The sequence below is a fragment of the Poecilia reticulata genome, chromosome 10 (genome assembly GCF_904066995.2).
Source record: "Poecilia reticulata chromosome 10, P_reticulata-male-v2, whole genome shotgun sequence".
NCBI classification, from domain to species: domain Eukaryota; kingdom Metazoa; phylum Chordata; class Actinopteri; order Cyprinodontiformes; family Poeciliidae; genus Poecilia; species Poecilia reticulata.
The window spans coordinates 17,181,254-17,194,654 of record NC_088839.1 but is presented as its reverse complement, the minus strand read 5'-3'; the positions used below and the strand labels follow the sequence as shown (position 1 = coordinate 17,194,654).

The 13,401-nt window shown below is 40.8% G+C and overlaps 1 protein-coding gene across 26 annotated transcripts in view; it reads right to left on the bottom strand.

Annotated features, from left to right (window-relative positions):
• The window catches only part of LOC103471737 (protocadherin gamma-C5-like), a 256,760-nt gene that overhangs the window by 92,342 nt on the left and 151,017 nt on the right, over positions 1-13,401 (bottom strand). Inside the window, exon 1 of one of the 26 annotated variants that reach the window (XM_081611485.1) lies at positions 10,781-13,352. The exons of 23 other annotated variants lie outside the window; for them this stretch is intronic. In XM_081611485.1, the coding sequence (XP_081467611.1) occupies positions 10,781-13,162 (2,382 nt within the window). In that variant the 5' untranslated portion in view covers positions 13,163-13,352. Of the gene's footprint in view, positions 1-5; positions 2,573-3,782; positions 6,394-10,780; positions 13,353-13,401 lie in introns of those variants that run through there. 2 more of the 26 variants (XM_081611478.1, XM_081611472.1) reach the window with 2 other exon arrangements.

Here is a 13,401-nt window from a genome sequence, read left to right as displayed (position 1 = left end):
CTAACCTCAAGAGGAGAATCAGGTTCATCCAGGATGCTCTTCTCGCTCTGTATCCTCTGCATCGTCCCTGTTGAACTGGGGTCCATTATTAACACGTTCTGACTACCAGCTCTTTCGAACTTCAAGTCACTCTTTCTGGAGTCAGTCGTCCTGCACACCTCGTAATTGTACACGTGTGGCAGAGTCCCTGTTCCCAAAGTGTCTGAGTAACGAGGTGGATAATATGGAATCACAGGGAGGCTGGAGTGATACAGGATGCGAGACTGTCTCCATCTGTAGATCTTCACTGATATAATAACCACTAAACACGTGATGAAGAGGAAGGAAACCACAGCCAGAGCCAACACTAAGTAAAACGTCAGGTTGTCATTGTATTCCTTATCGTGTGGGAAGTCAGTGAACTCCGACAACACTTCAGGGAAGCTGTCCGCCACCGCCACGTTAACAATGACTGTAGCTGAACGAGAGGGCTGCCCGTTGTCCTCCACTATGACAGTCAGTCTTTGTTTCACAGCATCTTTATCAGTCACCTGACGGATAGTTCTTATTTCTCCATTCTGCAAGCCAACTTCAAACAGCGCTCTGTCTGTGGCTTTCTGGAGTTTAAAGGAGAGCCAGGCATTCTGTCCAGAGTCCACATCCACAGCCACCACTTTCGTCACCAGGTAGCCCACATCTGCTGAACGAGGCACCATTTCAGCCACCATGGAGCCACCAGTCTGGACTGGGTACAGAACCTGAGGTGGATTATCATTCTGATCCTGGATCAGGATTTTCACAGTCATGTTGCTACTCAGTGGAGGAGAGCCTCCATCCTGCGCTTTAACGCAGAATTGAAAATCTTTGATCTGCTCGTAGTCAAAGGAACGCACTGCATGGATGACTCCACTATCAGCACTAACAGATACATATGAAGAGACTGGCACTCCGTTAATAGAGGACTCCTCCAGTATGTAAGAAACACGGGCATTCTGGTTCCAGTCAGCGTCTTTGGCTTTCACAGTAAATATAGACACACCTGGTGTGTTGTTTTCTACAATGTAGGCCTCATACGAGCTCCTCTCAAATACAGGTGCGTTGTCATTCACATCAGAAATCTGTAATGTCAGAATGACGCTGCTGGAGAGGGAGGGCACTCCTTCATCAGAACAGGTCACCGTGATGTTATACTCCGAGGCGCTCTCTCTGTCTAACTCACTGTCTGTCACTAAACTGTAGAAATTACTCGTTGATGACTTCAGTATAAATGGTATGTTTTGACTAATGTAACAATGCACCTTCCCATTTTCTCCTGCGTCTCTGTCCTCAATATTTATCATGGTAACAACGGTATTTAGGTCAGCGTTCTCTGGAATTACGTTTGACTTTGACATTATGTTAATTTCCGGACTGTTGTCATTTGTGTCTTGAACGTCAACAATTAATTTCGACGAATCAGTGAGTCCGCCATCGTCACTCGCTACAAGATTAAGTTGATAATTTCTCGACTCTTCAAAATCAAGATTACCAGTTAACATAACCTCACCGTTTTCTTTATTTATGTCGAATATTCTACTTTCGTCGTCATTTCTCGAAGTAATGGAGTATGTTATTTTACTGTTGGAACCTTGATCTGCATCTGATGCTGTAACAGTTACGACAACTGTTCCCCTGGGCGAGTTTTCGGTGACAGTAGCCTTATATGTTTTTAGCGTAAAAACTGGCGCATTATCATTCGCGTCTATAACTGTAATCACAATCAGCATCGTACCCGACATCTGCGGTTCTCCTCCGTCTACAGCCGTCAAGACCAGATTTATCTGCTCCTCTTTCTCTCTGTCTAAAGGCCTCTGTAACACCATTTCCACATTTTTATCCGGTTGATTATCATAAAGCTTTAGAGCAAAATTATTCGTCGGCTGTAGTTCGTATCCACGAACACTATTAATTCCAACATCAAGATCTACAGCTTTTTCCAGAACGAATGTTGCTCCAGTTGCCGCTGATTCGCTTATTTTGAAAACGACCTCATTTTTCTTGAACACTGGTGCATTGTCATTAATATCTGCGATCTGGATTGTTACTGTATAAAATTCCATCGGGTTTTCTAGTATTATTTGAAAGTGCAAAGCACAGGGCGTCGTCTGTTTGCAGAGCGTCTCTCTGTCGATTCTCTCCCTAACGAGGAGGAGTCCTCGTTCTCTGCTGAGCTCCACGTACTCACTGCCGTCTCGGGTATAAATCCGAGCTTTGCCAGAAATAAAACGCTGCGCCTCCAATCCTAAATCGTGAGCTATACTACCAATTAAAGATCCTTTCGGCAATTCTTCAGAAATAGTGTAGCTGACCTGCCCAATAACCGAACCGAGAGAGAACGTAAACAGAAACAGCGTTACTTGCCTTGCCATTGTCCTGCGAAAATTCATGACACAAGTTCGGGATTTTTATATTCAGTAAAACGGGTATTAAATCCAATGTGAATTGTCCCTACTGCGTGATAGTCCACACGAAAAAGGAGTTCAAAATACCACGGTTCTTTCCAAGACGATGCACAGAAACGGAGCGCCTCTTTCTCCTCTGTTCAGTCCTTTCTTTATCATGCGGAGGGAGCAGAGGAGGTGCTGAAACAGACGTATTGTCAGTTTTCTACACTCTGGTCAACAGCGGCCCTAAGAGTTTGTATATAAAAACTGCAGACTACAAAAAGCATTTAATATTTTTTTAATGGGTTGAAAGTATATAAATAAACGATGATTATTGAAAGCTTATATAGTTATGAATAAAGTTTTTAATATCAAAGGGTTTCGTCAGACATCATGTTTGTTTACAAGCATTGAAGATAAATGGTAAGTTTTTTTAAAAAATAATCATTAACAGTATATCATCTTTGCTCAACTCAGTGTCCTAATTTAACTTGTTTAGAGCAAGGCTGCGCAGGTAGAAGGTTTCTATCACTCAAAACAGCATCATAAACTTCCCATAAAATGATATGACAACTGATAGCATGAGTATGAAACAAAACACACAAAAAAGAAAGGAAGAAAGTACATACTACCAAAGCTGAGAAGGATAAAGAGCTGACCGTGGTTCTGAATCCGGTCGATCCTTAACAGTCACTATTATTTATGACTGCCAGAGACCATCAAAAATTGTGAATATCATCTTTACAACCATAATATCTGTTAAGGCATTCAGCAGATGCATAAAGACATCTAACATCCACCTGATAATCAAACAAACCTTTGATAATTGAAAAACTAACATAGACACACAAAAAAAGGTTTACTAAATTTAAAATAAGCGATCCTTCAACATGATAATCCATTGATTTCTCTTAGATGGCATTAAAACATGAAGATGTAGGGGGTCTAAAAACAAACTGTTTTTGAGAAGGACAAAACATTTTCAAAATAGAGATAAGTAAAAAAAATAAAAGGAAAAGAAAAATACAAGCAAATCAATAAAATAACACCTAAATATTACGGAAAACTGGAAACAATTTAAGTAATGTGGTTACGTTGCTGTTTACTTTAAAGGTTGATGTCTGTGATTTTTATACGAACAAGTTGTGAATGAATAAAATAACTAAACTATTTACTACAAGCATAAGAAATACTCAAAGCCAACCTATCTGTGTGTCTGCCGACCTGTTAACTTTTGTAGGCATAAATGGGTTCCTGTAAGTATAGTTAAAACACCTTTACAAAATATTGTAGAAATAAAAATAATTGTACTGCAATCAAACAAAATAAGAGGTAACAAACACCATCACACCAGATAATGTAAGATAATTGCAAACTAACCTCTTCTGGGGAGTCACGTTCATCCAAGATGTGCTTCTCACTCTGCAACCGCTGCATCGTCCCGGTCATACCCGGATCCATTATCAACATATTTTGACTACCAGCTCCGCCAAATTTACAGTCACTCTTTCTGGAGTCAGTCGTCCTGCAGACCTCGTAATTGTAAACGTGTGGCAGAGTTCCTGTTCCCAAAGTGTCTGAGTAACGAGGAGGATAATATGGAATCACAGGGAGGCTGGAGTGATACAGGATGCGAGACTGTCTCCATCTGTAGATCTTCACTGATATAATAACCACTAAAGACGTAATGAAGAGGAAGGAAACCACAGCCAGAGCCAACACTAAGTAAAAAGTCAGGTTGTCATTGTATTCCTTATCGTGTGGAAAGTCAGTGAACTCCGACAACACTTCAGGGAAGCTGTCCGCCACCGCCACGTTAACAATGACTGTAGCTGAACGAGAGGGCTGCCCGTTGTCCTCCACTATGACAGTCAGTCTTTGTTTCACAGCATCTTTATCAGTCACCTGACGGATAGTTCTTATTTCTCCATTCTGTAAGCCCACTTCAAACAGCGCTCTGTCTGTGGCTTTCTGGAGTTTATAGGAGAGCCAGGCGTTCTGTCCAGAGTCCACATCCACAGCCACCACTTTAGTCACCAGGTAGCCCACATCTGCTGAACGAGGCACCATTTCAGCCACCATGGAGCCACCAGTCTGGACTGGGTACAAAACCTGAGGTGGATTATCGTTCTGGTCCTGGATCAGGATTTTCACAGTCACATTGCTGCTGAGTGGAGGAGAGCCTCCATCCTGCGCTTTAATGCTGAACTGGAAATCTTTGATCTGCTCATAGTCAAAAGATCGCACTGCTTGAATGACTCCATTATCAGCACTGATGGACACATATGAGGAGACTGGTACTCCGTTAACAAAGGAGTCCTCCAAAATGTAAGAAACACGGGCATTCTGGTTCCAGTCAGCATCTGTAGCTTTCACTGTAAATACAGAGACACCTGGTGTGTTGTTTTCTACAATGTAGGCCTCATATGAGCTCTTCTCAAAGACAGGTGCGTTATCATTCACATCAGAGATCTGCAAGGTGAAAGTGATGCTGCTGGAGAGGGAGGGTACTCCTTCATCAGAGCAAATTACTGTGATATTAAACTCAGAATATGTTTCCTTATCTAATTCACTGTCTGTCACTAAACTGTAGAAATTATTTGCTGACATTTTCAGAACAAATGGCATATGTTCATTGATAAAGCATTTCACTCTCCCATTTTCTCCAGAGTCAATATCCTCAATATTTATCACTGTTACAACTGTATTTACTACAGCATCCTCTGATATAACATTTGACTTTGACATTATACTAATTTCAGGCTTATTGTCATTAACATCTTGCACTTCAACAATTAGCTTACATGAATCAGTAAGTCCTCCATCATCTGTTGCACCTATAATAATTTCAAATAATTTGTTTTTTTCGAAGTCAATATTTCCAATTAGTGATACCTCTCCACTTTCCTTGTTTATCTCAAATATTTTCCTAACGTTCGCTTGCGTACTTGTGATTGAGTATGTTATTTTCCCGTTAGGACCTTGATCTGCATCTGAGGCTGTAACAGAAGCAACACTAGTGCCAATAGGGGAGTTTTCTGTAAGTGCTGCCTTGTACGTTTTCTGTGTAAAACGCGGAGCATTATCATTTACGTCTAAAACTGTTATTACAATAAGCATCGTTCCCGACATTTGTGGGTCTCCTCCATCTATGGCGGTCAGTACTAGATTAATCTGCTCCTCTGTCTCTCTGTCTAAAGGCTTCTGTAACACCATCTCCACATTTTTCTTATCATGTGGATTATTGTGCAGCTTCAAAGCAAAATTATCGCTTGGTTTTAATTCGTATTTTTGAACAGCATTGATTCCAACATCATGATCCTCAGCCCTCTCTAACACAAATTCTACTCCTGGTGTTGCTGATTCACTTATTTTGAAATTCATCTCGCCTTTTTCAAATGTCGGTGCATTATCATTAACATCTGTAACCTGGACAGTAACGGTGTAAAATTCTATAGGATTCTCCAAAATTATCTGAAAGTCTAGACTACAAACCGTAACCTCTGTGCACAGCGCCTCTCTGTCGATCTTTTCTTTTACGAAGAGCAATCCTCTTTCTCTGTTCAGCTCCACGTACTCCAAACTGTTCCTGGTATGAATCTTTGCTTTACCCGATATAAAACGTTTCGTATTTAAACCTAAGTCATGTGCGATATTTCCCACAAGGGACCCCTTTGGCATTTCCTCTGGAATAGAGTAGCTTATTTGTCCGATCGCGGAGCTGATGAGGAAGAGAAAGAACAACGCCAGTAGTACTTGCCGCTTCATTGTTTGATCTGATTCTCTCCCTATGAAGCCCAGTCTCTATTTCCACAAAAAATTGTGTTAATCGTCCCACATCAAATCCGAGCGTGTCCTCATGAAACACTGACGGCGGAGAAATCCGAAATGAAAATGTGCAAACGCCAAGATTTTTTAAACAACCATCGTCCGTCAGCAATTTTCGGAGGCTTTCTTTTCGAGCTCCCTTTGCAATATGGCGATGTTACAAAGGAGACGCAGCAGCTTCACCCATATACTGGGTCAACAAATTTGAAGTCAACAGCGGCGCTAAGAGTCCACAGAATAAAACTGCAGAGCAGAATTAGGATGTTCAGCTTTTAATGTTTTTTGCATAAAAAAGAACAACAAAAAACCGCATTAAAACATGAAGCTTGACTGACCTGACTTGACACATAAATACAAAATATTCAGACGTTAAAGTCAAAAATAATTTTAAAATCAAGATCGTTCAGACTTTAAAGTCCAAATCTTACATGTTTCAACAATAAGAAGGAATGTCAAAGAGGGGTTGCAAAGTGGAAACGAAGTTAAAACAAAATCCCTGTCCATGATGCTGGCGTTAAAAAGCGCTGCGAAGAAGTAAAATATTCTGATTGATGAAGATGTAAGATAATTTTCTAAAATAACTAAAAATACCAAGGACATATTTAGAAAATAATTTACTTCAGAAGGGTCTATAAACCAGAATCTGTCTTTCCATTATCTGACAACTCAGTCTGCTATTTATTTATTTAGGTTTAAGTTTGTTTTTTTTCCAAATTCACACTGCCAACTCACGAATACTCTCTTCATCCAGCAGTGTATTTTATCACAATGCAGAACATGTTAACTTTTTATGAAACTTACGGTAATTTTAACCATTTGATGACAGACAAAATGAGTGAAAAAACAAAACTTTCTAACCTCTAAAGGAGAGTCGGGTTCATCCAGAATGTTTTTCTCACTCTGTATCCGCTGCATCGTCCCTGTTGAACTGGGTTCCATTATCAACATGCTGTGATTAGCAGCATTCCCGAAGTTAATGTCACTCTTTCTGGAGTCAGTTGTCCTGCACACCTCGTAATTGTACACGTGTGGCAGAGTTCCTGTTCCCATGTTGTCTGAGTAACGAGGAGGATAATATGGAATCACAGGGAGGCTGGAGTGATACAGGATGCGAGACTGTCTCCATCTGTAGATCTTCACTGATATAATAACCACTAAACATGTGATGAAGAGGAAGGAAACCACAGCCAGAGCCAACACTAAGTAAAAAGTCAGGTTGTCATTGTATTCCTTATCGTGTGGAAAGTCAGTGAACTCCGACAACACTTCAGGGAAGCTGTCCGCCACCGCCACGTTAACAATGACTGTAGCTGAACGAGAGGGCTGCCCGTTGTCCTCCACTATGACAGTCAGTCTTTGTTTCACAGCATCTTTATCAGTCACCTGACGAATAGTTCTTATTTCTCCATTCTGCAAGCCCACTTCAAACAGCGCTCTGTCTGTGGCTTTCTGTAGTTTATAGGAGAGCCAGGCATTCTGTCCAGAGTCCACATCCACAGCCACCACTTTAGTCACCAGGTAGCCAACATCTGCTGAACGAGGCACCATTTCAGCCACCATGGAGCCACCAGTCTGGACTGGGTACAGAACCTGAGGGGGGTTATCATTCTGGTCCTGGATCAGGATTTTTACGGTGACGTTTCTATTAAGTGGAGGAGAGCCTCCATCTTGCGCTTTCACGCAGAACTGGAAATCTTTGATCTGCTCGTAGTCTAAAGAGCGAACTGCATGGATGACTCCACTCTCACCACTAACAGATACAAATGAAGAGACTGGCACTCCGTTAATAAAGGAGTCCTCCAGAATGTAAGAAACGCGAGCATTTTGGTTCCAGTCAGCGTCTGTAGCTTTCACAGTAAATATAGACACACCTGGTGTGTTGTTTTCTACAATGTAGGCCTCATATGAGCTCCTCTCAAATACAGGTGCGTTGTCATTCACATCAGAGATCTGTAAGGTGAGAGTGACGCTGCTGGAGAGGGAGGGCATACCTTCATCAGAGCAGGTCACTGTTATGTTATATGCAGATGCGCTCTCTCTGTCTAAATCACTGTCTGTTACTAAACTGTAGAATTTATTTCTTGATGATTTTAAAATAAAAGGCACATTTTGTTTAATAAAGCATTTTACCTCTCCGTTTTTTTCAGAATCTAAATCTTCTATGTTAATAATTGTAACAACAGTATCAAGTTTTGAATCCTCAGCTATAACGTTTGACCTTGACATTATCCTTATTTCAGGTCTGTTGTCATTTACGTCTTGCACATCGACAATCAATGTAGAAGAATCAGTAAGTCCACCATTATCACTAGCAAGGAGATTTATTTGAAAGTGATTTGATTTTTCATAGTCAATATTTTCAATTAACACAATTTGTCCGTTTTCCTCGTTTATCTGAAACACTTTTCTGACGTTATCTAACGTGTTTGTGATTGAATATGTTATTTTACTGTTAGGTCCTTCATCATAATCTGACGCCGTAACTATAGCAACAACTGTTCCTTTCGGGGAATTTTCAGTAACAGTGGCTCTGTATGTTTTCTGCGTAAAAACAGGAGCATTATCATTAGCGTCTAAGACTGTAACACCTATTAACATCGTTCCTGATCTCTGTGGCTCTCCCCCATCGACAGCCGTTAACACTAGATTTATCTGCTGCTCTTTCTCTCTGTCTAAGGGCTTTTCCAAAACCATCTCGATATTTTGTCGGCCGTTTGCGTCACTGTGCAGATTCAATGCAAAATGGTCCGATGGTTTTAGCATGTAATCCTGGAGATCATTGATTCCGACATCATGATCTACCGCCCTTTCTAACACAAATTTCGCACCTTTCATAGCAGTCTCGCTAATTTTAAATTTCATCTCGCTCTTTTCAAACGTCGGTGAATTATCATTAATGTCCGTTATCTGGATTGTGACTGTGTAAAACTCCATTGGATTCTCCAAAATGACCTGAAAATCTAAAGCACAAACCGTGGTGTCTGTACACAGCGCCTCTCTGTCGATTCTCTCTTTGACGAGCAGGACTCCTCTTTCTCTGTTGAGCTCTACGTACTCCGCGGTGTTTCTGTTAAAAATCGCAGCTTTACCGGATACCAAACGTTTAGTGTCCAATCCTAAATCATGAACGACATTTCCAATCAAGGATCCCTTTGGCATTTCTTCTGGAATAGTGTAGCTGGCCTGCCCAACCACCGAGCCCAGAGAAAAGAGAGCGATAACACACAGTACCGCCCGATTCATTGTTCTGTTTTTCTCCGTTTGAGCTTCCAGTCTTTTACAGAAAAACAAAACAAAACAAAACAAAACAAAAAAATATTTAAATCAATTACCAACCTCCGCTTAAGAGTTCAGTCATTTACTTAACGAAAAAATGGTCGAAGAAGTACGTGCTTATTCTTTTTGAGCAATCCTTCCGCAGAATAACTGTCCAATGATCAACTGTGCAAATTGTAAGGATGGTGGAACCACAAAGACGCCCTGATCCACCAGCGTCTGGCCAACAGCGGCCCTAAGAGTCCAAACCATAAAACTGCAGTACGTCACACAAAATCTCCATGTCTGGTTCTAAAGTTTGAAAACATATTGCAAAACATTTAAAATAAATAATTTTTAAGGATGTTCCCAAACAGCTGTGGGAAATATTAAAAATATATATAATATCTATATTATGAAGATGTACCGAACATAACCAAAACTACAGTGAATTGATCAGATAGGAAATGTAAAGTGTCAGTTACAATAAAAATAATAAATACGCTTTTATTTCCGGTTAAAATGTGTTTGGCACTTCTCTAAGTCCTGAAAAAAAACTCGAGAATGTCGATGTTGGTTATGTTTAATGTTTTTTTATGTTTAACATAAATGCTTGTACTGTCACTTTAAAGAGAGCGCTGTAAAGTGACGTCAGAGTTTAACTAACTCTCAGTTGGCTCAGTGCAAACCGAGAGGAAGGGACTGTTGACCTATGAGTGTAGAAAATCGAATGTTCTTGAGGAGTTATGTTATTTTAATTTGTTCAACCATGTGCCACTAACTTGCATCTAAGAACAAGGGGAAGAAAAAAAAATCCAGAAGGAACAAACAAAAAACAAAACAAAACAAAACTTGAACTAAAGCCCATGTAACACACATCATTTCAAAATGCAAATTTGAAACATATTTTTATGAAAAAAGACCGCACAAAAGAAACCTTTACATAGAACAGACTGGTAAAAACTCAAGGTAAAAATTCAACCATGGGCAGTGAATGACTCCCTGCTAGTGTTTCTGTCCATGGTCCTGAAGTTAAGACTGTAGTAGTCAGATTATTCACTCTGTGTATAGCAGGACGTGCTAACAATACCATACTTTTTGCATCATACTAGAAAACTAAAAAACATGAATGTTGCGGATTATTACAGTCAGATGTTTATAACAGAGACCGAAAAATGTTGTAGAGGTAAACAATATAAACTATAACTAAGAAAAGATACGTACTTCATACGTTACGCCACTTATTTAACAGGGGAAGAAATGATAAACATTATAAATCAAGAAAACAATCTAACCTCTAGAGGAGAGTCAGGTTCATCGAGGATGTTCTTCTCGTTCTGTATCCGCTGCATTGTCCCTGTAGAACTGGGGTCCATTATCAACACGTTCTGACTATCAGCTCTTCCGAACTTACAGTCACTTTTTCTGGAGTCAGTCGTTCTGCACACCTCGTAATTGTACACATGTGGCAGAGTTCCTGTTCCCAAAGTGTCTGAGTAACGAGGTGGATAATATGGAATCACAGGGAGGCTGGAGTGATACAGGATGCGAGACTGTCTCCATCTGTAGATCTTCACTGATATAATAACCACTAAACATGTGATGAAGAGGAAGGAAACCACAGCCAGAGCCAACACTAAGTAAAAAGTCAGGTTGTCATTGTATTCCTTATCGAGTGTAAAGTCAGTGAACTCCGACAACACTTCAGGGAAGCTGTCCGCCACCGCCACGTTAACAATGACTGTGGCTGAACGAGAGGGCTGCCCGTTGTCCTCCACTATGACAGTCAGTCTTTGTTTCACAGCATCTTTATCAGTCACCTGACGGATAGTTCTTATTTCTCCATTCTGTAAGCCCACTTCAAACAGCGCTCTGTCTGTGGCTTTCTGCAGTTTATATGAGAGCCAGGCATTCTGTCCAGAGTCCACATCCACAGCCACCACCTTAGTCACCAGGTAGCCCACATCTGCTGAACGAGGCACAATTTCAGCCACCATGGAACCACCAGTCTGGACTGGGTACAGAACCTGAGGTGGATTATCGTTCTGATCCTGGATCAGGATTTTCACAGTCACGTTGTTGCTCAGAGGAGGAGAGCCTCCATCTTGCGCTTTAATGCAGAACTGGAAATCTTTGATCTGCTCGTAGTCAAAAGAGCGAACGGCATGAATGACTCCACTATCAGCACTGACGGACACATAAGAGGAGACTGGCACTCCGTTAACAGAGGAGTCCTCTAGCATGTAAGAAACACGGGCATTTTGATTCCAGTCAGTGTCTGTAGCTTTCACTGTGAACATAGACACACCCGGTGTGTTGTTTTCTACAATATAGGCCTCATATGAGCGCCTCTCAAATACAGGTGCGTTGTCATTCACATCAGAGACTTGCAAAGTGAGAGTGACGCTGCTGGAGAGTGAAGGAACTCCTTCATCAGAGCAGATAACAGTGATATTATACCCCAATCCTATTTCCCTGTCCAATTTACTTTCTGTCACAAGATTAAAAAAACCATCTGTTGCCAATTTTAATGTAAAAGGAATATGTTCATTAATTGCACAGTGAACTTTTCCGTTTTCTCCTGAATCTATGTCCTGAACATTTACCATGGTCACTATTGTTTCCGGTTCAGAGTCTTCTGGAATTACGTTAATCTGCGATATTACATTAATAACAGGTTTATTATCATTAATGTCAGTAACATCAACAGTTACTTTACAGGAATCTGTTAATCCCCCATCACTTGCTTGAACATGTATCTGATAGTAACGCGCTTTCTCGTAATCTATACTATCAGCTAATATTAGATCGCCATTTGCTTCATTCATCTTAAACAAATCTCGTATATCTGCTATTGTGTTGGAGATAGAATAACGTATTTTGGAGTTTAATCCTTTATCCGCATCAGAGGCACTAACTCTGATTACAACTGTACCCTTAAGGGCATTTTCTGGAATAGTAGCTTTATAGAGTGGTTTCGTAAAAACTGGCGCATTGTCATTAGCATCAAGCACCGTGACATGTATTTTTGCTGTTCCGGTTAGTTGCGGTTCTCCTCCGTCCACTGCAGTTAACACTAAAAATAGCTCCTCCTGTTTCTCTCTGTCAAGAGGTTTTTGCAAAACCATTTCAACAATCTTTTCACCGTCTGGTTGATCTTTCAACTTCAAAGCAAAATGTTCTGTTTTGGAGAGAAAATAACTCTGAAGACCGTTCATGCCAACATCGGGATCTATGGCTCTCTCCAGCAAGAATTTTGCTCCTATCACCGCCGACTCGCTTATGTTAAATTGCATGTCCGATTTTTCAAATAATGGAGCGTTGTCATTTATATCGACAATTTCAACAGCAACAGAGTAAAACTCCATGGGATTTTCCAGAATAACCTGAAAATGAAGGGCACAAGGCGTCGTCTGGCCACAAAGCAGCTCCCTGTCCATCTTTTCTTTGACAATGAGGACTCCCCGTTCTCTCTTCAGCTCAATATAATCCGTGTTGTCTCCAGTAAAAATTCGAGCATTTCCCGAAATTAACCGTTTACTGTCCAAACCCAAATCCCGAGCGATGTTACCGATTAATGATCCTTTTGGACTTTCTTCGGGAATGGAGTAGCTGACCTGGGCCGTCACCAGAGAGAGGAAGAGGAATGAGAAAAACAACAGCACTAGCCGCCCCATTGTTCCCTCCTTATTTCCAATTCAGAAAAAAACAAAAGCAAATCCCAGTTAAGTTGTATTTTCCAAACCGCGACGAAAAGGAAATCCTTTCCACGGTGATCACAACATATTTAAGATGTCCATCAGTTGCATTTATCGGACAGTGAAGCGTCCTGACATTCGCTCTTCGTGTTTGATATCTTCTGATTGAAAGAGAGAATGGATCACGGGGAAGAAACGGATGAGAACTGCTTCTGAGC